Below are 27,195 nucleotides of genomic sequence, written 5' to 3'. Positions count from 1 at the left end.
GGAACAGACTGACAGATCTCAGAAGGTGGGGTGGGGTAGGGATGGGAAGAGATTAACCAAAGAACTTATACACAGATATGCATAGCCTATGTACACAGGCAATAGTTCTCTGAAGGCCTGGGGTGGAGCAGGGGCAGGGTGGAGTGGGGCAAAGGGGGGGGGGAATGGGGGGCATCTTTAATACTGTCAACAATAAAAATAAAAATTTTAAAGTCACGGACTAGAAGGCAGGGGATGGGATCAAAGGCTGTGTCATGAAAGGTACCTGCAAGGCAGGAGTGTGTTGTTGGAGATGTTAGACGGTAGAGAGGGGTGTTGAGGAAATTCAATAAAGAAGTTGGATTCTTCTAAGGGAGCAGGGGGGTCCCAGTTGAGTGGTGAAGTCTTCTCATACTTGCAGAGAGGGATGAATAAAAGTAGTAAAAAGTGGGACAGCCCTGGCCGGTGTGGCTCAGTGGCTGGAGCGTCTGCCCCAGGCCCCAAGTCCGGCGCCTGCTGGAGGCAGCTAGTCTCTCACATCAATGTTTCTCTCCCTCTCTCTCCCCCTTCCCCCTCCTTCCCTCCCTCCCTTCCACTTTAAAAATCAATGGAAACAATTTCCTCCTGTGAGAATTAAAAAAAAAAGAAAAAAAGAAGAGGGTGGGGCCGAGCTGAGGGCCATTTGGGATGGGGGTTAGGACCGTGCAGTGGCCCCAACCCATCCTGCACACGACTGATCAAAGCCCACCGAGCCCCACAAAGGGGACTGCAGATTTCATCCCCAGCTGCTGTGCTGTCCGCAAGAGCAAGTGTCCTGCGCAGTGCACCCTAACAGTCTCATTTTACCTGCCGGCGGTGTCCCTCTGTCTTCTCTCCCGGCTCCCGTCCTCCAGCGTGTGCGGGCTTTTCTCTCTTGGTTCCTTTAGATCATTAGGGAAGAAGAAACCCACCTAATTGAATCCCCTCTCCTGGCTCGGTCACCCACGGGGTTGGCAGGGAGAACAGGGCTTCCGAACAGGGTCCCGCGGCCTGGCCTTTCCTTTCAGGGGTCCCATCTGGCTGTAAAATTCTCCAGGTCTTCAAACTCGGTCTCCTCAGCCGAGAACAAACTTCAGGAGAAACTGAGTGCATAGGTAAATGCAAACATTGCGCCTATGTAGAAGTTAAAGAATTTTTTTTTTTTTTATCATAGTAACGAAGAGTTCGGTGACTTTCCCTGTTAGAACTCTACCCATTTGGTCAATAGGTGCATTATGAAAAACTGGGTACATTGCATCACTGTGAAGGACTTTAGACTGCGGTTTGCGAAAGCAGAATAAATTTTCTTGGAGTTGTACCGCTATGTACACACACACACACACACACACACACACACACACACTCACACACTCACACACACTCACACGCCCATTGGCAGACAAGGCCACACCTCATAGCTCCGGGGGAAGCCACAGACCTCGGCTGTGCAGGCTGAGCCGGGACTGGAGGAACTTTCCGCGGGACGGAGGACAAACAGCGCCCAGACCCGACCGTCTGCGAGCCTGAGCCCGGGCGAGCGCTGGCGGCGGCAGGTACGCGGTGCGCCCCCGCGTCAGGGCCTGGGCGGTGCAGCGGCGGCGGCAGGGTCCGGGGCTCCCGAGGTCGGTGCGGGTGCCGGTGCGCGCACGCCCCCCGCCCGGCGAGCCGCACCCCCGGGCTCGGCGCAGGAGGCCGGGCCCCCGCAGCCCGCAGCCCGCCCCCGCCGCGAACATGGCTGCGCGCCCCGCCGCCAGCCTCGCCTGCTCGCTGCTGCTCCTGTCCTGGGCTCTGCTGCGCGGCGGCTGCCGGGCGCGCTTCGCCGCGGAGCCCGACCCGGAGGACGACGAGGAGGAGGCGAGGGTTTTCCCCGAGTCGGCCCTGCAGAGACCCACGGTGCTGGTGGCCCTCCTGGCCCGCAACGCGGCGCACACGCTGCCTCCCTTCCTGGGCTGCCTGGAGCGGCTGGACTACCCCAAGAGCAGGATGGCCATCTGGTGAGCCGAGGGGCGCGGGGCGCGGGCCGCGGCGGGGGGCGGCGCGCACAGCCCGGGCGGCCCGCGGGCACGGGGCGGGGGCGAGGGGGCCGCCGCGCCGCCGCGGGAAACGTGGTGCGCACACCCCGTCGCTGCCCGCGCGGGGCCCGCGGGTCGCGCGGCGGGTTTGGAAAGGACGCGCCGGCCGCTGCGCGCTAGAGGTGCTAACGCGGATAACACGGCGCCCGGAGCTGCGGTGGGGCGTGTGGATCCGGGCAGCCTCGTCGTCCTTCTGCCGGTCAAGGGTTTTGGGGGAGACCCCCGCCAGAGTGCTCGCTTCTCCCCCTTTCCCCTCTCGAGGTTTCCTCTTTCCCCACCTCGTACCCCTCGCCCTGGAGTGAGGGCATTAGGGTGTCTGTCGCCGCCTTCGCCTCCAGACGCGACTGGAAACATAACTGAGGCTGGCGGGGGACTGGGGAGGGGGGGGGGTGCGGAATGGCTGGGGTGGCGAAGAGCGAGCCGCCTTGGCTTCCCGGTGCCCGGCTGCTGCTACCTCCTCAGAGGCTCCTGGTTCTCGGGGGTCCGAGGGCAAAGAGGGGACCTGGACCCAGAGTTTGAGCCGAGCCGGGGCCGCCCTGCCGTCTCAGCCCAGCGCGCAGGGCGGCCCCGTCTCCTCCGAGCGCTCCGGCTGTCCCCGCCGGTGCGTACTCCTGGGACTCGTTCCGCCGCAGATGCCAGCCGCGCGGGGCGCCCTGGGGACCTGCGTCCTGGGAACCCAGCCGCCCTCGAGCAGGCAGCCAGCCAAGCTTTGTTGACCTTAGGATAAAGCTCTGGGCCTGGTTCCTGGTTTTGCTGCGGGGAGGGCCGGGGCCTCTGTGGGGGTGTCTGCACCCCTCCCTAATTTTAGAAATAGGTCCAGTCCCACCCACGCCTTTGGTAAAGGCAGGTATCGGAGGGCGAGCCGTCGGTGGCCAGGTGAACCGCTGAGGGGCCTGTAGACGAGGGGATGGCCGCTGGCCAGGGGAGATAGGACAAGAGGACTTCCCCGAGGAAGGCAGAGCCCCGGTCACTCCCGAGCAGCTTCTATCTCGTGTTGATAAAGGGAGCGATCTGCAGACAAACCGTGTCGTTGAAGCCACGTTTGGGCAGAAGGAAAAGATGGATGAAGCAGCCGCTGGAGCTGGCAGCCTGGGCACACCTGGTGGGAGAGGTGCGGAGGTGAGAAAGCAAACAGGAGGGATAGAGCCGCCCTGTGCCGCACACTGCTTCACTGTGCACCCTGAGGCCCGCGGCCGCCAGAGGAGCCTTTATGTGGCAAGTGGGACCCTGGTGCGGCCAGGGTGTAGGCCAGAAGGAAGGAATTTTTGCACCACGTCTACCCCAGAAGAAAACTTCACAGATGTCAGTTACTAGATGCCTTTTTCAAAAGAGATGTTTTACAATATGGCCTGTATGCATTGCTTAGTTTTAAAGAACATCACAATAGTTACTATTTAGAAGAGGTACTGTGACCCCGTTTTACAAACAAAGAAACGGAGACTTGAGTCGGTTCAACGGCTCACTTAAAGCCACAGAACTAATAAATGGTAGAACTGGAATTTGAACCCAGTTGTGTCCCTAAACACCACCCTAGTAAGGTAGTAGTGGGAATAAAGTACTATAAGCAACACCTATATAAACCTGTAAGCTGCAGATTAGGAGATGTGAGTTGTCACTAGCTTGATATGTGATTTTGGGACAGTTTCTTGGGAGCCAGAGACATCAGTTTTCTCATCAGTAAAATGAAATGGGAATAAATTTGAAATTAGAATTTCAAAAATTCTTTCTGGCACGTGAATTACATAGGTTTTATGATGTGATCAGAATCAACCAACAATGATTGTACTTCCTAGGTCCCCTGAATGCTCCAAGTTCTATAAACATTGGTGTTCTGTTTAGGTGGGTAGTTTCCCAATTCTGTGTAGATCTTTGGGATTTGTATTCCTTACCCTCATTCATGGTCCATGGAACTGTACCTTGTCCTTTATGGCCAGTGTTGGAAAGTTAACGAAGAAACCCAAGGCTTGGGTAAGGCCTTTGGCAACCCATGCATTAGCACTAAACACTCTTCTTTGAGTTCTGGCTTAGAAACCTTATATCATTTATTAGATAATAATAACCAGAATTGGCAGTTTTGAATACTGCTTTATAGCTCTCATCATCAACTGTTTTCTTATTTGATCCTTTCTGTCATTCTATAAAGAAATAAAATTGTCTCCATTTCCTAGGAAAACACATTCTGTCAGAAGTACCTGACTTAAAATTACACTTATTTGTTAATTTCACAAACACTTAATCCTAAGAGCCTATAGTTCTAAGCACTTTACATTCTCTTTCTGGTTTAATGTTCATAAAAACCCTATCAGGTATATACTGTATTGTACCCTTTAACAGATGAGAAAACTGAGGCACAGAGAGGTAGTACAAGCACATGTTCCTAATGACATTTTGTGAGAATTGGGCACTATGCCAGATTTGGACCGAGAAAAGTTGAATTAGATGTGGCTCCTTAGAGGCTTTTTTTTTTTTTTTTTTTTGCTGGGCAGTGTAAGATCATCTGAATGGCATTTACAAGATGTAGAGGAGTGACAAAGGACTTCTGAATCAGATTGGGGCAGTTGTGTGGTCGTGGAAGGCTTCTTGAGGAGTTGACACTTTGTTTGAACTCAATTTTGAAGTACAAATAGGAATCTACTAAAATCTGGAGTGGGGAAGGAGAGTTTCACAAAAAGGGAACAGCCACACACACACACACACACACACACACACACACACACACACGGCATTGGGACATTAACCAGAGTTTCCTGTCAGGGGAGATCATATGAGTGGCAGTTCTACTCACTGCAAACCTCCTAACTCATCGCATTGTACCACCAGAGCTACTGTCTTTGCAATAGGCCCTCAGGGAAGGTAGCAGTCTGGCTGGGAAGGTTATGGGATATAGCCCTCTAGGAGAAGGTGGAACCTCAGTCTAGGATGCTACAGCTTTGAGGGGCTCCTGCCAGTTGATTACCTCTAGTCCCCCTGTCCCAAGCTCCACTCAACATTCTGAGATGCCAGCTGGTTAGTATTCACTTTGCAGAGCCAGCACCTGCTGCTGTCAAAAATAGTGTCAAAAATGGCTGTGAGCTACCCAGCACCTTATAAAACTGAACCCTGTTGAGTATGGAGTCTTGGCGCCAGCTTCCAGTTAATCCTATTTCAATAACTTTGAAAGACTCAGTCTTCTCGTTCATTTGTTTACCTCTAACCATGGCTGGGGGAGCGCCTGATGAGACTTATTTCCTGTATGGGTAATTGAGAGGCCTGGCTCACTGACCACGTTCAGACTTCCCTGCAATCTGATTTTTCCCCCACCTATGTTCTGGACCAGGTCTGCTCTGCACACACGGGTGGAGTGAGGGTCAACAAGTTGACCTGAAAATTTTTGCTGTCAGAGATGAGTGTAGCTATCTCAGCATCGGGTTTATTCAGATTAGGTTGAATTAAGGAATATTTATATTTTAGAGATACTTTGTACCAGCAAAGAGGAAAATTTGCCCATGTACCTATCTGATCTGAAAACCCCACCAAACTAGTTTTCCTTCAAATAGCACAGGTTTGTGATATGGAACTAAGTATTCCTTGTGTTCCAATTCAGTCTTGCACTGAGTTCCTGGGGGTCATTGCTGTGCTGAGATGAAGGGAGCTGGAGGCACTGGGACATGCGGCGGGCAATGGACTTCAGTGGCTTCTCTTTAATTCAGTGGAGCCATGAACAGCAGCCTTAGCCATGGAGGGAAGGCTGATCTCATCCCCCTTCCAAACCTCTGATTAAGGGGGGCAGTGCCAAGTACCATGATAATGAAAAATGGAGCTGGGCACAAGGAAAAACATTTGACCCAAAAGATACATTAAGTTTGTCTCTTGGAGAGCCTGCTATTGCCTGTGGGAAACAGTTGGGGTTCTCAGAGTCTGTGCAATCACAAGGCAGTAACCGCCGTGTAATTACAGAACAATTTGGGCATTTCACTTGGTAGAGTTTGTAAAGTAATGGACTCCATTGGGGACCGTTGTATCGCTTCCTAAATAAAGAGATGAATTTCTATTGACGTGAACATAAACAGCGGTGAGCTGTACTTGGTCTGGGTACTGATCGCAGTATTTTGCACACTACCTACCCTGTGCAGTGTTTGGTGATTATCTTGGATTGATCTCCACATTTTAATGCTCAACCAGTAGCATTTTGGTGAATATTTAACTAGATTTACTAATATTCGTGTATTTATAAAATGTTCCAAAACTACTTTTCATGATCACTTTCAGCCCCAGCAGTGAGAATGATGTCACATTTCATCATTACCATCTTGACATTAAATGCTTACATTACTCTCATGGAGAGAAGTTTCAGCTCAAAGCCAAAAAAGTAGATGATACTTTAGTCACCTTCTCCCCATTAGTCTGTTTTCCTCACCTTCATGATTCACAGCCGGTGGTTTAGCACTGAGGTTGGAGTGTGCGAGCTTAGAGTCAGATAGACTAGGGTTCCGGTCTCCCGTCTGATTCTGGGCTCATCCCCAAACCTCTGAGCACAGCTTCCCCATCTGGAAATGACTAGTAATAACACCTACCACAAAGATTTACCTTTATCTTCTCAAATGAAGATTTTAAAAAATATATGATCAAAAGGAACTCTGTTTTTTTCCTTCCAACAACAAATGATCAGCATAATGAAAACTAACATAAAAAAAGAAAATTGCCCAGCCAGGCGTGGCTCAGCGGTTGAGCATCGACCTAGGGTCCAGGAGATCATGGTTCAATTCCCTGTCAGGGCACATGCCGGGGTTGTGGGCTTTATCCCCAGTAGGGGGTGTGCAGGAGGCAGCTGATCAATGACTCTCATCATTGATGTTTCTATCTCTCTCTCTCCCTCTCCCTTCCTCTCTCTGAAATCAATAAAGATATATTTTTAAAAAAAGAAAACTAACATTTATGGAGGTGTTGTTGTAAACTTTTCATTTGATAACAGATTTACTTCTGACAACAGCCCTGGGTGAGAGGTGCCATCACTCTCCTCACTTTACACTGGGGGAAACTGAGGCACAGAGAATTTAAATGACTTTCCTTAGGTTGCAAGGCTAGTACGTGTTGGAGCCAGGATGTGACCCAGGCAGCTAATGTCACAGACTGAGTACAGATGGTCTGTTTAAGATCAAGAAAGGACCAATTAGTTCTAGTTTTTGCTTCTGTCAGGTGGCCCAATTTAGGAAGATAAAGAGTGTCAGTGTTTCTTTCAAACAAGAATGGCCCCTTCTACTGAATGACATAAACGACTCAGTGGTTTGTTTCCGCTGTCTGGATAATTTTGTCACTTAGCTTAGACATTTTCTAGTTACTGACCTCTTTCTATGGTAGATTTCACAGGAACAGAATGAGGCTAAATATGTGGGTTGTACATAAATACACATATGCAGGTCACTTGCTGTGATCACGGCTACATAGAAACAGAAAGAAATGTACCAAGTATTGTTAGTGGCAAATGAATCAAGCAGCACTATTCATACACATGAGTGGCTATAACATTTTGGGTTCATATTGGCAAAACTGAAAATACCAGTTTTTCAGCCTTTTAAATTAGTAGTCTTAGATTTGGTTACCCCCAAAATTCAACTTTCTTTCAAATGATTGGAGAAAATTATCAATCATTCCCCACCCTCCAATTTCAAAACACAATTGGCTCTCAGAATTATAGATTTCCTTTGGGTAGAAACTGAAGTGACTAATGCATGTCACCAATCCTCTTGTTCTAGCTATGACAGATTGCCTGCAGGGTTAGAAAAGATGCCTAAATTGTCCCGGTTCGCTTCTTTAATTACCTTCCATGGATGGGGAAAGTAAAGCACAGTTAAAGGATTTCACCCTCACCTATTGTACAGTGAATGAGCATCTGGATGAGAGACCAGAGCTCTAGATTTTAAACCTTGTGTGGCTGTTTTAGTGTTGATTATATTATAACATGTTGCTCTCAGCTTAAAGGAGCATGTCAGTTATTCCAAGCTGGGTTCAGTTTTACAGACTTGTCTTCAGCTCTTTCTCCAGGTGAGTCCACCACCGAGTTTCTTTGTGACCCCAGGTACACAAGCACGCTTCTTGTGGCCCTCTCCCTCGACTGTATCTGGTGGTCATAGGAATGAACAAAGAAGGCTCTGTAACCAGAAGGGCTGCTGATTGTGCCTCGGTCCATTTTCCAGCACTTAAATGCACACATGGGTCCTGTCACTGTGCAGCACTGTCTTCCAGTCAACGGCACAGTATAGTAGGACATTATAAGGCTCATATAGGGACTATAGTAGGACTATTATAAGGCTTGTTTCTGCACGTTTCTTCAAATAACAATATACAGTAAAGTTAAAGTCTCACAGAAAGTGATCATCCTGTAGTATGGTTGTTAGTTGCATTCTCCAGGTGTCATATCATGAAGAGCTTTCGCTACATGTGTTTAAATCATAGTTATTATCAGGAATTACAAACACGTATACTGTATATGCCTTGACGTTCCTGTTCTCAAAGGACTGCTTGCTCATTTCATTGAACTTATGTTGTTGGACTACCACATAGTACTGATTTGAAAAGTATTAAATCTCTTAGAGTCCCTGTAGATTTATTTAATAGTAATTTAAGTATTTTAAGAATTTTTTTCTCCTGACTTTTTTTTTATTGAAACAGTAACATAGTCCCACAATAAATATTCAAATAGTACGAATGGAACTATGATAGAAAGTAAACCTCTCTTCTACTTCATACCACCTGCCAGAGGCAACCAGTGTTATCAGTTTCTTGTGAATTCTTCTAGAAACTTTCTGTGCATGTACATGTATCCTTTAAATGTCAGCCCAAATGTGAGTATTTTATGTAGCTTGTCCTGCATAAGTGATCTAAAAACAATCAACCTCTGTATCCCAGGTTCTTAAACTCCACCAGCCCCCCTACACTTGTACCTGTTCTTGGTACTGATTCTAAATTATACCTGTCCTTCTCTTTTGTCCTGTGTCTCTGGCCCCCAGAAAACCTGGCCCTAGGCTCATTTAAAAAAACCTTTTTTATGAAGTGTAATATGCATTGGAAAAGTACAGATATTATTAATACATAGCTGGATAACTTTTCACAAACTGAACATGTCCGCGTGACCAGCACCTGCCTCGCCGGGCCTGTGTTTGTACACAGCAGTGACTGTTGGGGCCCAGTAGCTGCTGTCCCCTGCACTGTTTCTAGACAGTCACATCCCCATAGGGACCACCCTATGTGCACAGATTCTTTGATGTGGCTCATCTGGCCTCTGTTGGCGTTGGGGTGGTGAACCTTGCATCTTCCTTGAGCTCCTGTGCAGCCCTAAGGCTCATGTGGTAACTGGTCTACAACCAGCAGGCTTGGCCCACGGCCAGCGAGATCTAGAGGTGAAGGGACTAGGATCTTATTTCCTTCCCCTCAGCTCTCCATTTCTCTGGTAGGAAAGCTGTGTGTTAATGTTCGTAAAAGTAAAAAGGAATCTCGTTATAGGTCATAATTGGAAAGTCATGCAAAGTATAAACAGAGTGGCTGTAATTAATTCACTGGAACTTGCCGCCATTCAGATCCATGAAAACACAGTGTTTGTGGTCGGTGGCCTGAGCCAAGTCTCTTGCATGAATTAAACCTTAGATTTGGCTGGAGGGCATTTCTTTTCCTCTCCAGGAGCACCGTACAGAAGTCATTTCAGACTTGGACTCCCAATAGTAGCTTCGAGACATCCTGCCAACTTACGACTTTGTAACACGTTTCACTTCATTGAGGTTGTTATTGTTATTTTAGTTGTTTTATCAAATTTGGCAAGCTGAGGCCTGTCCCTGACTTGATGGTTTAGCTGATGAGATTTTGTTCCACTGCAAATATAATGCAAAATAAACCCCCTCCCCCAGTGTTTTCTGATTAATGTTTCAAGACCCCTTAGAAGATGTGCATTTCCAAAACATTAACGATAAATAAGCAATGATCCTGGGCTGTGTGCTCCTAAGAATAGGGCAGAAGACTGAGGTGGGGCCAGGACACTGCTGTGGAAGCATTCTCGTGCGTACTGGGCTTCATTGATAATTTGGCTGTATTGGAAGAGTTTTTTACCTTCTAGGCTGAATCACTTCAAAGTCAATTGAGAGATGTGTCAGGCTGGAGAGCGGAGTTAAATGGATCTCCCACATTTTGGCTGTTGCTGTGGTCTGAATGTGTTGAAATCTGAACCCCCAAAAATGGGGTCTCTGGGAGGTTCCACCCTCATGAATGGAATAAATGTTTTAAAGAGGCTCCAGAGAGATCCCTCATCCCTTCCACCAGGTGAGGCAGACACAGTGAGGATTCCACAGCCCAAAGAGGGCCTTCACTAGACCTGGCCATGCTGGCTCCCTGCTCTGGGAATTACAGTGTCCGGAACTGTGAGAAACAAATTTTTGTTGTTTGAAGCCACCCAGCCTGTGCTATTTGTTCTAGCAGCCCAACAGATTAAGGCAGCTGTCAAGCTCAAGAAAACCATGAAGGTAGCTAAAAGTGCCTGCGTTTGAGACAATAGGGAAGTAGGACTCTTTCTTTTCTTTTCCCAGAGTGATCGTATATGTTTTGGAGGGGGGTAGGGGGCAGTGGGTTACAGCTAGCTTCCTATTCTCACAGGACGAGATGATTCTGAGTAAGGGGAATGCCTGGAGATACACTGACTTTCTCCATAAATGTCATGTCAGATGACTACTTGCTGCTTCTCAGGATCTTGAGAAAGGTAGAATTTTCTGGAGACTAAAGGGAGGACTTGAATTCTTGGGCCATCTGTGAGAAATGCGGTTGTGGACAATTGGGCCGTGGCATTTCCAACACGGAGTTTCTTGCTGGACCGCTGGACTGCTTTTTAGTTTCTTGGTTTCCAGCCAGCCCCATAATCTGTCCAGGCTCCACACACCACAGCAATTATGGTTGAGACCCGCCAAGATAGTGGGAAGTTGCTGCCAAGTGGAATCAGGGTTTTTCATGTCATGGCCACACCATTGCACAGTAAGTGTACATGAAGCTTGCACACCGCTGCATTCCGTCTGCTGGAAGCAGATTGGGGCCGAAGAGCATTTAGATCGTGTCTTGTGTTTCCAATGGGTTTTGTTGGAACAGCCAGCATACTAAAATATTTTAGAAAATTACATATCTCCTCTTTGGCTTTCCTCAATCTTGTTAAGCTTTATGATTTACTGGGCACATTGATTTCTATCCTAGAAAATTCTCTTTCTCACCATAAACCATGAATTTTTAAAGCAATGGACTAAAAAATGTTATGCGCATTCCTTTGTTCATTTGGCCACTGCGGATTGTCTCTGTGAATGAATCCAGGTCATCGTGTTGAAACTGGTTGTGAGGGTGGCCTACAAGTGACTCACTCACCCCCATTGGTCAAGTTCATTGGCCATGAATGGGCATGCTCTCATCGCTGTTCTGCCCACCTTTTGGGATAAGACTACTGGGCTTCAACTCGTGGTTCCTAAATGCTGGTTCAGGGGCCATCTGTATCACAACACCTAAGACGTTTATTAGTTACATAGATTTCTGGGCCCTGACTCAGCCACGTCCAATTAGATGGCCTGTGGGAGAAGCCTGGGAAGCTGGTCTTAAACGTGGACACAAATGATTTGGATGTACCTCGGGGTTTGGTAACTGCAAGAGATGGGCTCTCAGAAGGCCCCCTGAGGAACAAGGGACCCTCATGGGAGGACCGAAGGCTACGTATGCATCTAAAATACAGGCCCTGGGATTTTCAGAGCTTGGAAAGTTCGCAGAGTGTGGACTCTTCTAAACTCCAGGTTCAGGGTCTGAAGCAACCAAAGCAGAAGGGTTTTCTCAGGTGAAGTAGGAAGGTACAGGATTGCAAAGGAGAGGCTGTGCCAGGTGGGCATCATTTATGTTTCCTGCTGAGTCAAGCACATGTGTTCTCCTTGCTTCCAACAGTGCCTGTTTAAAAAATACATTTTTTGACAGTGCTCCAAACTGCCCACTGGCTGAAGTACTCGGTATAAAATGACACTCCCTCAAACCGTTTCCTTTGCTCAGTGTATCTCACATCATGAGCTCATTAAGCATTTAGTTCTAGAGAAGAAAAGATAGCTATTGATAAACATCTCTTAATAGAGCGAAGGGAAATCAAACCCGTGCATTTCCTTCAAATACATAGTAGTCATTCGAACCACTTTGGTCTTCATCTTTCCTAATCTGGTCCCTTTGCTGCTTGTATTTCACTTGCCTACTTTTGATTTTCTCTTTGGTGTGCCATTAAAAGCCCCTCCCCTCTTTTGTGAAAAAACAGTCTATTAAATTAGCCTGCATTTAGTAGTTGGCTTTTCAGCCCTAATTATATATTACAAAGTCCCTATGTCTGGTGTCTTCACTAGTTATGAAATAAAAATACAACCTTTTGGAAATTCTCTCTTCTGGTCGGCTACATGAAGGATTGTTCTGAATGTGTCGCTGCTGTGCAAAGGTATGTCCTGAGTTGATAGGGTAGCATTATTACCACCTCACCTACAGGCAGCCTTTTCTGGGGCAGATCACAAATCAGTTACTAAATCTTGTACTGTTCTTGTACACTAGTTATGTTGTGTCCTTTTGGTGACAGGTCTGTCCAAAACCCCACAGTCAAGTTTCCCAAGTTTGTGTCCATTTTCTGCTTTAGTCTTTTTTCTTCTAAAAAAAAAAAAGTAAGCTGCAACCTATAGCTTAATGCATCCCCATCAAGAAGCTAATAGTCATCTGGGGAGGAAGGTGAGGCCTGCCTGGTGCAGCCGGAGTTTCCAGCACAGCTGCTTCTAGCCAAAAGCAGCCTTGGCCCCGGTGTGCAGATATCACCGTTTTGCCATTTATGTTGTCTTGTGAAAGACTGAGAGGCATTGCTCGAGCCGTGTCACTTCCAACAAGCCCCTTATTTGTCCTGGGCCTCAGTTTCCTCTCCTGTAACATAAGAGAGATGTGCCAGAGTTGCGGTTTCTCAGTGTGGCTGCTGTTTAAAATCATTTGATGAGGTTTTAAAAAAATGCCAGTGCTGGGCCCCACCCACAGACCATTTCAGTCTGAATCTCTGGGGTAGGGCCAGGGCAAGTGACATCATTTGAAAACTTCTGAGGCAGTGGTAATGCACAGCCAGGCTTGAGAACCTCTGGATCAGACACTCTGGGGTCCCTACCCGATAGGACATTAGTGCCCCCTTCATGGATGTGACCATATCGGAAGAATTTTCATGAATCATAACTCTGCATGATTAACATTTTCTGGACTCACAAGCCAACTTTAGATCTTTTTGGAATGGCCTAAAAATAAAATCTAAGTATTCTCGAAGCTCGTTGTAGATAGACTGTGCCCAAGGTGTCCTCAGAGTGTTGGGTCTTGCCTAAGCGCGTGCGCGATGACTGAACTGCCAAGCAGTGTGACCGCCGGAGGGCTGGCCTTGCAGAGGCACCTTTGGAGCTCCTCATGAAGGGGCCCGGTGCACCAGATGCAGAAGCAGTGGGAGCTCAGGCCTGCTTCCCGCAGCGCACAGCTGCTGCCCCTCGGCTAAGGGAGCGAGCTGTGCGTATCGAGCCTTCTAAGGGCATCATCCGGCCAGGCCCCGGCGCCCAGGACTCCTTTCTGCGGTGTGTGTTTTGGTGTGTTGCCCAGTTTTGCTTTTCGGCATCTGTTTCCTAACTGGTGCAGGGCCTCTAATCATCTCTGGGTATTGCATTTCTGATGTTACTTTTAATGGCTTCGGATGTTAGCGTCTTTTGTTTCTGGATTTGCATAAACAGTGCTGCCTTTGTCCTGTGGTCTTGACAGGGCTTCAAAGCCTGGACTGGGCATCAAAGACACACTGGATCCTCATTCCTTAAGCATCGGATTGCAGCGAGGCCAGCAGGTGACTGGAGGTTACAGCTCCACTTCTGGGCCAGTTTTCTGTCTCCCAAAGATTAGATTCTGCCATGTCCCCTTCCATAATGGTCCTGAATCTTAATAGCTTTTTCTAAGGCCTGTGCAAATGCCAGTGAATGAAATGGGCACTGCTGGCGTTTTTCTGAAGAGGAAAGGACAGTAACCCGCTCTTACTGGACTATCCCTGCCCCAGGAGAGAGATTACCAAAGGTCCCTCTGGGAAGCATGGGAGCCCCAGGCTCATTGGTCAGTGTGTGCGGATGCTGGCATGGTGGGGGCCACACCCTCCTTTCCCCAAGTATCTTATCAAAATAAAGGCAGGAATTGAACTCTCAGTTATCCACAGCTGGGTTGTCTGTAGTTTTGGTATAGAAATGCCAGTTTTTGATCAGTCCGTTTGGTCCAGTCATCCAGCACAGCTGTGAGCTGTGTCTCTCTCTATGTTGCCGAATAGTTGTGTGTTTAGATAACGGAGAGTAATTTTTATCTCAGCTCAGATAACAAGCCGGAAGGTACTCAGCAGCATTCCGCACAGGGCTTTCTGGAGCCGGTGACATTTGGCTTTGTAGCTGTTTGCTCTTTTGCATTATCTGTGCCATGTACCACCATGTTTTCAGATTTCCTTGAGTCTCTGCCTTGCCTTGGTCTCCCCATCTGCACAGTGAGTGCTGGACAGGCTGACCTTGAAAGACTTTTCTTTAATCCACAGTATGCTATGTATTTGCAGTTCCACCGCTGATACCATGAAAAGTGAAACAACCTACTCTGTTGCCGAACTATTTAAGATGGCATTTGGGCCTTGATGTCTCTTTTTGTATGTAGATCTAACTTCTTTGGTACTATTGACTTCTCTATGTCTCATACCTTTGCTAAATAGACTGATGGTTCATGTCTATATACAATTATAAAATAAAAAATTTTTGCCCTCTGTGATGGCTGATTTTATGTGCCAACTTGGCTGGGCATGGTGCCTGGATGTGTGTCTAAACATTATTCTGGATGTTTCTATGAAGTGTTTTTAGATGAGGTTTATATTTAAAGCAGTGGACTTTGGGTAAAGCTGATTGTCATCTATAATGTGGATGGGCCTCATCTACTCAGCTGAAGGGCTGAATAGAACAAAAGACTGACCTCCTTCAGCAAGAAGGAATCGTGCCAGCAGACTGCCTTTGCACTTGAACTACAATATCGCCTCTTCCCTGAGTCTCCGGCCTGCTGGCCCACTCTATAAACTTCGAACTTGCCAACTTCCATAACTGCATGAGCCAGTTTCTTAAACTCTCTCTCTGTATTAGTCTGTGAAGTAAATATATATGTTATAGAGAGATATATTATTATGTATTACCTCTCTATATAGCCATATATATATTTATATATCTCCATCCTCTTGGTTCTGTTTCTCTTGCGAACCCTAATTAATATAACCTCCAACTTGAAATAAAAGACCATCTTTTTCATGAACAACAGCAACCGAAAGAAGGGCTGTGATGAGAAGAAAAAGAACTCAGAGAATTATGACAGGAGAGAGAGTTCCAGATCTGAAAACTGGAGACACCATTGCTGTTGACCCCTGGGGAGGAATCTTTGCTGCATGAGTATACATAGTGCAGGTCTTTTCTCATGCATGCAAAGTACCTAAGTGCCAGTATTCCCTAGAGGGTCCCCCTCTTTTTGAAAAGGCAACAATAGGAGCTTGACACTTGCTGTTGTAATGGGAAACAATATATGTTTATTCTCTGCAAAAGCTGCTGGCCATTAGCAGGCCCGTGTATTTTGCTCAGTCCACTGAGTGAGGAGAGTAGTTTGCATGCGCACTTTGGGGGTTAGGAGAACCTGGCAGTTAGAGGTCAAGTTTTACCAGGCTAATGGATTATTGCACCCAACTGATAGTTCCACACCCCCCAGAGGCTTGACTTCACAGTGATATCATTATCTCTTAGAGATGCTCAAGCTTGGTCTGTGCTGACCTTCAGAGGCCAGGAGCATGAATCCCTGCGAAAGGTCCCTGTAACATGAAGCTGTGCTGGAAAAGTCAGGGGTGGGGGTGGAGAAATGGAGACAGAATCACTTGTCTCCAGATTTTGAATTTATAGGCCAGAGAAAACTAAAATTAAGAAGACAACAATTTTCTTTTTCAAAGAGTGTTCCCACTGGTGACTCTCCGACTTACCTTCTTGGGGTTCAGTCTCTTAAATCGAACTCTTCCTTTTTTGAGCTGTAACCAGTAAATAAAAAAAGCAAACCCTTCCACTGGATCGGAATTACCTTGAGAACTCGCTGCCCTTTGCCTCCCTCTCTGATCTTGCTACTCAGGTGATACTCTCAAGCTGTAAGCCAGCTGCTTCCTTCCCTTACGACCCTAGGATCTTGCGCCAACTGCTCTGAGTTTCTGAACTAAGATTCTCGTAGGATGCCTTAGCGACACAGGGGCTCATGCATGAGAGTGTAAAATGCCCCAGTGAGTTTTTCTTCTGAATATAACAGTAAATGTGATTTAAGGGACCGGGGTCAAACCGTTTTGCCATGAAGTAAAGTGGGCTTTGAAGCGCCTCCTCTCTTCTCTCTAACAAGGTATCTGAGATTTGCTGTTGCTCTCCCTGGTCTGTACTCAGCTGTCGAGTTTTAGATAATGAACTGTGCTGGCACTCTGCTCCTTTGAGTTAGAAAGCAAATAGTCTCCCTAAATGGAACACTTTATCTTTCAATGTCAAAGGAGCAGAGGACAAATAAACCACGGTCTGTGTTTTCCTCTCTGAAATCGTTGCTCCTTAGTAGTTTTTTCTGAGTTCGTATTCTAATAAACTTTTACTACTTTTATTAACATCATGGATTTGGCCCACATTCTCTTGCCTTTTTATTTTTTCAGAGGAATTTTTCTAGGTGGATTTTTGGTTCATTTATTGATGGATTGGTCTCTTTATTACCAATAGGATTGGGAGTACTAGAAACTCAGGTGTCTTATCCAAAATAATTAGGAAAAACTGTTTGGCACATCACCTTATAAAAAATGATTATGACTTATAAAAATCCAGATAGGTAATTCTTATTTTCAATCCCCTAACAAAAATATTTGCTTTCCAAGGCCTTTGATCCCCGAGAAGACCAAGGTCACACATGGCTTCAGTCTGTAGTCAGTTTCATCCTGGGTGGCAAAATAATACACTATGGTTTCCAGACCCCCTGAAAAATCAGCTGTTAACAAGTGAGGTCATTTTTGGTAGAAGAATTGCATATGTCATTGTCTCAAAAGAGACCTGGGCTGCAGAGTCTGTCTAGGGGCCTGCTTCCAAGTACTTGTTAAAGTCCTCCCAGCTTAGTTTGACCTTGGCCTTGATCTCACTTTTACATTTCAAAGCACTTGAGTGCTGCACATGTCCAATTAAGTATAGAGTAAAACTGTCGTTCAACAAAAAATGAAAGTGAGAACAGTAGTCATTTTATGATTCTTTTCATTTAATTCTGTCACTAAGAAGAAATGCATACTTTTTCCAGTCTCCATAGAAGAGTAGAACACGTTATTTCTTTAAAAAGTTTATAAGTATTGAACTAATGCGTAAAAATATGAGGTTGCATGGATATTTTCTCATCTCAAAGGCCTGCTTTTTAAATAGTGAACTGTAACCACAGTGAGGTAACCAATAACCACGATGGCCTGCAATGAGCCAGCCTCCTCCAGTTCACTCCTCCCCTAGTCTCCTCCCCTGCTGACTCATGACCAGCAGAACAGATGAAATGGAGAGTGTGTGACCTCCCAGGCCAGGTCATAGAAGGCATTGCATTTTCTGCCATGGCCTCCTGGATTGCCTGCCTTGGGAGACCCCTATGCCATAGGGTCATTGAATCTGTCCAAAGGAAAGGCCCACATGGTGAGGAACTAAGGTTGCACCCAATAGCCAGCACCAACTTGCTGCCCTGGGAGTGAGCCCCCTAGGAAGTGGATCTTCCAGCCTAGTCAGGCTTTCAGATGACATCTCGGTACAACCTGAGAGACTCTAAGTGAGGTTGTCATAGACTCTCATGGAGCTCATGCTGTACAGTTCTAGGAGAGAGCGATTATAAACAAGTAAATAAATAAACAAGATGATTTTAAAAGATATGTGCCAAGGAGAAAACAAAGCAGGATGGTGGGGAGAGCTTTGCTGGAGAGCTCGTAATATATAAGGTGGTCTGAGAAGCACTCTTTGGGGAGGTGGTACTTGAACAAGCCCTGAGTGATGAGAAGGAGCTGCCTTGTCAGCATGGTGGTGAGAGGGAGGGAATAGAGGAGAGAAGGGAGCCAGTCAGGTTCCTGAGTCAGGGAAAGCCTTCCCTTGGGGGAAGAAAGCAAAGAAGGCCAGTGTGCTTAGTCCACCGGGACTTATGTCAGATTTGTCTTCTGAATGGCTCTCCATTCTTCTTTGGTCTTCCTCTTTGGGGAAAGAAGCTCAGTTTTCAATAACATCAATCACAGTATAATATTTCAAAATTTTTTGACCACTCAGCCACCTGTTTAACAGTTGAAGAAATCCAAAGGAAGTTTAACGTTGTATCTCGAGATCATGAGTGAGATGCCCTCAGTGGGTTGGCTTCACTGGGCTGGGTGTGCCCCAGCCTTCTTCTGACCCCCTGAGGCTGCCTCCACCAGCCAGGGAACTGGGGTCTGATCACGATGCCCACTCCTGTGTTCTCTCAATCTCATTCTATGTATTATGTGTTTAGCTTCAATGAAGCATGTGTACCAATGGCTCTGGAGCATGGAGGAAGACTGAAGGAATGTGCCCTTGTTCTGGGGAAGGTGTGGGCCTACACAGCAGAGCTATCCTTGGGAGAGGAAAGTCATTTCCTCCAGTATCAGAACAGTCACAAGTGGCAGTCCTATCCAATTAGACCACTCTGGCTAAAACGCTGGCTGATATATTTATATTTTAATTCTTATCAGTCTGTGTAACTATATAACTGAATGCCCACCAGTGAGTGGAAATAAATACTATTTGTGCTAGTAACCTTTGAGTATTGTCAAAGGTCAATAAATTGAAATGTCAGGTAAATTTCCCATATTAGCATCCTCTGCATCCTGACTTCATAGTGGGATGTTCTCAAAATACTTCTTTCTCTATTGTCGTTAGTGGCAATGCCAGCACTGGCAGGATTCAGGGGGACAGTACTCATAAATAAATTAAAGTGCTTTAGTTGAAAATAACAAAATAAAACTGGACAAAACATACAGCCCCAACAGTAAAGAAGACATTCTACACATCCATCCAAAGAATCTAAAAAATAGAGCGAGTGCTGGACATCATAGCAGCATATATTTCTCCCTTAAAGCACAGGTTGGCAGTATTGAAAGGACCTGCAGCTAAAAATCACTGAGTTTTAGGTGAATTGTTTGCTGTACTTTACTTTGTTTTCTTTCGCCATGAAGCAGAATTTGCAAAAACATATATCAGTGTTTTAGATCCTGCTCTGCATCTTCCCACGGAAACCATTTCAACACAGTCCACTTTTGATATCCCCATTTCTCGGTTTACATCACAGCCTGTACTCTCTTGATTAAAAAGCATATTTTTCGCATTGGCTCTGGGCTCACATTGTTTTTGGCTTGCTTTACTTTGTGCTTAATTTCTGAGTTTCAACTGTGGAGCATTATATCCTATAAAAACTCTTCTATCATTTTCAGTTGCTTGAGGCTTTGATTTCTTTATCTCCTGAAACAGGAAGGAGGCCACCAAACATAACCAATGTGAATTAAAAACACTGCTTGGGTGGAGTATTTATTTTCTTTTTAATCTCCTACTCTGTCAGGGAATGTAACCAGGAACTGTGTCAGGCCCGAGCTCTGGCAGAGGGTACTGATTATTGATTTAAAAAGACAAATCTTGTAAATCAATATTCACGTTATGTTTCTTGCATAAACCCAATGGTTCTGTCCTGGGGAAAAGCCTCAATGAGTAATTCTTTCAGACCAGTGAGCTCATAGCTGTCTGCTTGGCACAGCTCAGCTCTGGTTTCTTCATGAAAAGTAAGAGAACTGCCAGGACTTTTCTGTCTCTTGCCTGAGCCCTCACAAGAGCTGCTTTTCACCCGTTATGATTTAGGTTCCTTAGGTCAATAACTTTTCCTCTGCCTTCCATGTGTGGTGCTACGAAGAGGTGAGTTAATACTGAGAAGTGAAAAATCAGAGTAGAGCCCAATGACTCATTTATTTCAGACAGGAGAGGCATATTTATAGAGACTGAAAAGGGACCCCAGCCATTCAAATTCAAGCGCTCACATTTGAGACCTTTCGAAACCAAATCTCTAATAAAATAATAATTGTAATCTGATTTGCTTGAAGCAGATGCATGGTGCCACCATGATCTCTATTTATTTAAAGCCTCCCCCACTCCCTGACGTTTGGCATTCTTACTGCTCGCTACTGGCAGAACGTATTTCTTCCTTCTTAGTTGATTGTGATTCCGCTGTCGGGAGCATCTCTCAGCTTATGAATTTATGACTTAGGAAGATCACATGTTCATCTTTGTGGGGGCCTCAGTGTCAAAGTTGGCTCTAAAATAACTCATGCCCTTTCCCGTAGATATCCTGTGCAGTAATTCTACGTATATCTCATGAAATATCTAGATACAGTGAAGGTGTGTGTGAATGTGTCTCTGAAAAAGGTTTCTACTGGCCCTTGCTTTCATTAGCAATGAAAAGTTTCCTCTGAATGAAATCATTGTTAGGATTTGTTTTCCACTTTGTTTACTTTGCATCTGAAGATGTTTTGAAACCTCGATTTCTGGGAATGGAATTCTTTATATGCTTCCCAGGAAAGGAAACATAACACACCGGGTTTAGAATAATTAGTACTAGAAGAGAAACAGTCTTCTTTCCTCTGTGACACTATAGTAGTGCAAACCTCCTGTCCCCCAGCTCCAACATAGTGAGACGTGAAGAAGGGGTTATTCAGTTTGTACGAGTTAAATCTCAAGTATTCTTTTAAAAAGTCGTTTTCTTGTTTTTAAATACATCTGATAATTTAAGGCAATGCCACTGCTATCCTTAGAGAATCATTTTAATTAATATATACAGTTGGGTCCTGCTTAATGTCTTTATTGTCGGTATATGAATTATTTACCAAGTGTTCTGCAGCATAACACTTTCCCTTAATAATGAACACTAATGTTCATTGCACACTTACTGGGTGCCAAGCATTGCGATAACACTTTCTATGAATCAACTTGTTCAGAGCTCACCACAACCCCATGAAACACGGATTGTTATTAGCAGCCTCATCTGACAAAGCAGAAACTGACGTTCAGGCAAATTAAGGTTTTTCCAGAGGCACGTGCTTAGTGGCAGAGCAGTGACCTTACCCAGGCCCAGAGGGGGCTTGATTGTGAAGTTAATGAAGCTTGAGCTTCAGTCCCCCTGCTAGGGGCCCATGGCTGTGTATTCACAGCTACTTTGACGAAATGTGCAAAAGGAAAATGACCACTTAGCCATCCCCCTTCATCACATTTCCTCTTATTTTGGGCAGCAGAATGGCCGTGGGTGTATATGAGACTTGGTTCAGGGGAAGCTGACTTGGGGAATGCGTTTAGTTTGGGGTTAGCTGAGTAACGTGGTCCATAGTCACTTCTGTGTGTAGCTTATTACTCTTACGGTCCACTTGCCACACAGGTGAAGGACCAGCGGCCCTGCTGTGCAGCTGGTGTCAGAAGTAAGTGAGATAGAAGAGAAACCGTGGTCGCAACTTGTCTCTGGAAACTACCTCCAGCCATTTGATGTGCACAATTTTAACTGAATAATTTAGTTCTCATGAACTCCTGGTCAAAGCCAAGCTTCTCTTCCACCAAAACATACTTCGTAATGCAGTAAACACAGTTGAATATAATTATAAACCTATTGGACGCCTTTCTTTTTTCTGTGGGAATCCCATGGGATAGAATTTATCAGATTACTGTGTCAGAAGAGCACAAAGCAGGTCCGTATGTCTGAGCACATACCTGCTTTCTGCTTTGCAGCACCTCAGCTTGTGTTCTAGCAGATCTAAGGCCTCTGGGCCTGAGAAAGCCTAGCAGTCTACTTGAAGTGGCACACAGCACTGGTACCGACTCAGCGAGATGGCAGAAACCCTCTAAACTATTAATAATAACAAGTTTCAGTCAACCTTGGTTGAGGAGAGACAATTATATTTCTATTCTCTCTATACAGAGAGACATTGTAAAGTAATTATCGTACGAAGAGGTGATCAGGGAGTATGTAAGCAAAAATCTAGAAAGTAAATTTATTGAAGTATGTCCGGTGGTAAATTAATAAAATATTTTCTTGGGTTTTGGATGTTTGTGGCATCTCTCAGCTTTCGAAAACTTGTTATAATTATTTCATAATTACTTCATTCTAAAACAAATTTATTAATTGGTTATAACTATTTATATAGCTGTTTTCTTATTCTAAATAAATATCCACTTTCATATCTCATTTTACATTTGGGGTCTTTTGTTTTTTTTAGAATGGGTTCTCCTAAGTTATATAAGCTTCTAGCCCCCATAAAACCTTGATTCGATCCTGCCCACCTTCTTAGCTGTCAAACCCAGTTCCTGCCCTTCTGCGATCCTCTGCACTTGAGCAGCACAAACCGCCCTTTTAAAGCCTTGTTTTTAACTTTTGATTGTCTCACAAACCAGCTGTTCTTTCCATTAAGGTTCCATGTTAGCACTTTCTGAACTAATGACATTTATCCTTACTTAACACAATGAAATCTCACTACTGGGGGGAAAAAGCATCCTCAAATTTGTGTTTAGAAATAGTATGTTAACACCCACACTCATTTCCCACAATGAAACACTTTGAGAACATGCTGCGTGGCTGCCTTGCCACTCCGAAGGGCAATTCTCAGCTCAGCGCGCCCCACTCCAGGCCTGCTGTATGTTCCCTCCTGGATCGTTGGTGTAATTCAGTGACTGATGAAAATTTCAGTGACAGATACTTTATTATCACAGTGGAAAATTTTAAATCATTTTGACTCTGAAACAAATTTAATAATTGAGTGTCCTTTAGTCCACAAAACACTCATGCTGTCACATTTTATTAAGTGCCTATGGCCTCAAAAACCACCCCGTGCCTATAAATAAAGCCACCCATGACAGTTTGAAGCTTGGAGTAAGAATTCATTTTCGTAACATCACCTATGACACCAAAGTTGATGTTGACTGTCAAGACATCATAATGAGTTAGAATTTCCAGTGTGTTTGAATGTCACACACATCTGTGAAATCCACAGCTGGCACTTAAGCAAGATCTGTCCCTAGTTTCACATGCATAGCCTTTTATTTAATTGACAGAATCCTCCACGCTGCTCAGGGGGTGCCCTGCGAACCCTACAGCTTGTGATCAGCCACTGAACATCCGTTCTTCATGTCAGCCACACGGTTCCGTCCCCCTGCGTTTCTTTCCTCACTTTCAATATAATGGCTTCATGGCCCAGGACCAAGGATCTGCCGTTTGGATCTCAGAACTAAGGATGTTCCCTGTGTAGCTGTGCAGGGAAGGTGAGCAAAATAGTCTGTTTCACCAAGTTGGAAGTTATGCAAATGCATAGGGATATTCTTTTATTTATTCTCTCACCAAAGATACCAAGAGTCTTTCTAGTGGTAGGAATTGGGCTCTGAGAGAGTGCCTAAAATATGGCCTCTCTCTCTCTCCTCTGGAAGCCCAGCATCACAGAAGGATCTGGGTTCAGGAACAAGTTGCCAAGGTTGGAAAAATCGCCGATGGCTCCACTGTCAGGGTCAAACAGAAAAGTGATAGGATTAGATGCGTATTTACCTTATATCTACATAAGATTTCCCTTGGGATCAGGGCCTGTCTTATTGTAACCCCAGGTTCTGGCACTGAGGCACCCAGCAGGAAGGGGCTCAGTAAATATTTGGGAAAAGGCAAATAAATTATTTCAACAGATTTTCCACATCAATATCCACTGTATTTACCTTTTATGATAAAACTGAGGTCCCCAAAGACAACTAGTGGTTTCCTCCCAGTTCCTCAGGGACCTGTCCGGTTGCAAAGTTAGGACCAGAAGCAGGGGAGTTGGAATTCTCTTTTGTTGGATCCTTTCTCTTATTTTGCTTGTTTGATGATGGAATAAAGTACATTTTGAAGTGTACTGTGAGGATGAATTTCATGTTTATTAGAATCCCATATCCACACTGAAAATATACAGTTTCTTTATCATGATGCTAAGTTCAATAAAAACAAACTGTGATTGTTTCAAAGGGGGATCCACACTCATTATGAAAATTAGATTCAATCTTTTTTTTCTCTCCCTTAAGAAAAGGGATTTCGAAATGTGACCCAGCATCGTGTTTTCATTTGGTTTGGTAGGAAATCGCTTTCTCCTTGGTAACCCAGACGCTGTAGGGTCCCCACACACCACCCACACGCACTTGGATGTAAATTCCGTGACTACCAAAATCTCAAAGTAGTTTCTTTTCTATGTTTGTATTAGTGGATAATATTTTACAATGGTTTTAAACACTTATAAAGACGTTGGCACAAAAAGGCTGGTAAGGATAGTTGGATTTAAAAAAATCGTTTACACTCAACATCCTAAAGAAGGGGGCAGTAGAAATGCCATAGGGCTGTGGACACGTGATGGGCTGGATTCAGGAGAGATCTTGGGGAGTCTCTACTCTCCTTTCATCGTTACTGTTTTTCTCTCTTTGGGGGGAAGACAGGTCTGAGAAATATATTTGCAGCAGGCAGGAAGGACAAAGAAATGTCCTTTTGCTGCCTTTTTTCCTTTTTGTATATTCTTCTTGGAGATGATAATATTCCAAATTATAATAGAGTATTTTATGACAAGAGCTAGTGTAAATGCAGAATATTTGTAAAATTTACATTTCCTGCCAAACCATACTAGTCAGATCCCATTTATTACTGGTTCATGTAACAGTCTGGGAGCATATTGATCAGTATAAGTCAGACTGCTGCCCACCTGCGCCTCACATAGAGATTTTCCATGTAGAGATTACACCCTCTGAAAATGAGACAAGCCAGACAATGGAACAAACTGCATAATGATCGTAACTCCACAGGCTGTGACACCTTGGGTTGCTGAGAGAATGGCCCTTGACCTTACATCAAGTAGCAGGACAGCTTTTTGCAACCAAGAAGTTGGTTTTGCACATACTGGCTGCACCTGATATAAGGGTTGGTGGGAGAGGTGGAGGCTGCCTGGGTTTCTGTGTAGCAGCCAGCAGCAGACAAGGGGGAAAGGGTTTCCGCAGACACAGCTTTGAAGGTAACTCGAGGTTGGAATGATCCTGGAGTTGGGCAGAGATGGGAGATTGTGAATAGCCGAATATTCTCTAGCCTGCCGCCTCTTTCTGAATAGTTTCTCTCCCCCAGTTAAGTTGTCAGAGAACTAGGTGGCGGAAGAAGGGGGGTTGAAGTGAAAGCTTTACTGGTCCAGATTCCAGCTTTCATTAAATAGGCTCCCGAAACAAACCATGTGGCCGGCACTTGCATAGCTAACATCCACTTAGAAGCGTTCACAGAGGAGGGAGATGCACTAAGGAGGGAGATGAATTGTAGATGTTATTGTTTTTACAGGGTTTTAAATTGCTTCTTGAAAAGGCTGCACCAGTCCTTGGGTCTTCATTAGCTTCCTTGGTAGGTTGCTGCTCCTGGTGATTATATGTCAAGTAATGGCCTTCTCCCAACACACAGCTCTTCACTGAGTCTGCATGTGGTGCCACCGAAAATTAAAAGCAGACCTTCCTCCCCATGAGCCTGCTGTATCTGCTTCCTTTGGCTGGAGGGTACCATTGGCTCCCTGCTCAGTGGCTGGGATTTGTCTCCTGGGAGCTGAAGATCATTTGTTTCAGTTGCCTAGAGCCTGGCCAGGAGTTCTGTTAGCGCGGCTGTGACAGGTAGCAGGTACCTTGGGAGCAAAGACTAGCCTGAGTCCAAAGGAGTCTTGAAGTTCTTGCCCCCGGGTGTCGGTCAAAAGCAGGGCGTCAGCAACTCCAGGCTCAGATTTTCAGCTGCTCTGTCATTTTCCTTCCTGTCCTAACAATAGCCACTGTTCTTATGGACTACAGAACATGAGCAAGCCTGGAATGAATACAGGTTATGTTCAAAAAGTAGGGAGAGAAGTGATATTTTAAAATAATGTCATTTTAAATGTAAGTCAATAACAGATTTTAAGTGTAAGTCAACATCGTTTTTGTTTTTTAGCTCTCTCTGTCTCTGTTGACTTCTTGGGCTGTCACTACCAGTGTTCTGGTTGTTCAGTGATTTGAAAAAAGTGTCATCTTCGGCTAACAATATGAATATAATCTTCAAGATGATCTACTCGTAACTCTCCATTTAAAATCTGAAAGAAGCACAAAGACTAATGTTTAGAGGAAGGAAGGGGGATTCATATGGAGGGCAGAGTGTAAAACAAGTAGATGTGATTTGAAGAGTTGTCATAAGTCCAGCATTATGAAGTTTCTGGAATAACTGGCCAAATGCAATGAGAAAGAGACCAAGGTAAGAATTATACATCTGTTAATTTATTATACCTCATAATTTCCAAAGAGGAGTTGAGGGAATTACGTTGAAGATGAAAACGTCAATCTCTTAATACAATGCAGTGTTAGGAATGCCAAAACAGAAGGCAATTTATGTTGCTCTTAATTCACACTTAACAAATCACGTTTAATGCCGACAAATCCCTCTCTGCTCATGACTTCCTGGAGAAGTCGGGGCTTCCTTATTATTTATTCATTCATGCAGCAGACGGTTCTGGAACCCCCACTCTGGGCTACAGTTCATCGTGTTATTGGACGGCCAAGGGCAGAGGGGACTGCTGAGCACCTGCGGGGCCTTGGGTCCAGCACTCCACTGGGCCTTCTGTCTTCAGGTGCCTCCTGCCTTCAGTGTGCAAATTATTTTCTTGTTAGTAAAGAAAACAACTTCCTTTGAGTGTAAATTTTTAATGATATTCAGTGACCAACCACTGATCCCAAACACAGGAAATGACCCCCACGCCTCATGCCCACCCCCTGAAGGCTGCCTGTTGCTTTGTAGTGAGACTGGCAATATAGCAAAGTAGAACCATTTTCTACAAAAATTCCCAGGACACTCATGTTCTCTCTAATGTCCAGAAAGGGCCAGTCTACCCCTCCGAATGTCTGTGAATCACCCACTGTGCCTATTTAAAAGTTATGGAAATAGACAATTCTGTATCATACGTGCTATTTAATCACCGAGTGATTTTTATAGAGAACTGGCTGTCTCTTGC

The 27,195-nt window shown here is 45.2% G+C and overlaps 1 protein-coding gene across 1 annotated transcript in view; it reads left to right on the top strand.

Moving 5' to 3' along the window:
- Positions 1–1,728: 1,728 nt before the first annotated feature.
- Positions 1,729–27,195, top strand: part of COLGALT2 (collagen beta(1-O)galactosyltransferase 2) — a 74,252-nt gene continuing 48,785 nt past the window's right edge. The window contains exon 1 of the mRNA XM_087827938.1: positions 1,729–1,991. Coding sequence (XP_087684064.1) covers positions 1,729–1,991 — 263 coding nt within the window. The remainder of the gene's footprint in view (positions 1,992–27,195) is intronic.

The sequence above is a fragment of the Miniopterus natalensis genome, chromosome 19 (genome assembly GCF_054644295.1).
Source record: "Miniopterus natalensis isolate mMinNat1 chromosome 19, mMinNat1.hap1, whole genome shotgun sequence".
NCBI lineage: Eukaryota > Metazoa > Chordata > Mammalia > Chiroptera > Miniopteridae > Miniopterus > Miniopterus natalensis.
This window is presented reverse-complemented; position numbering and strand designations above follow the sequence as displayed.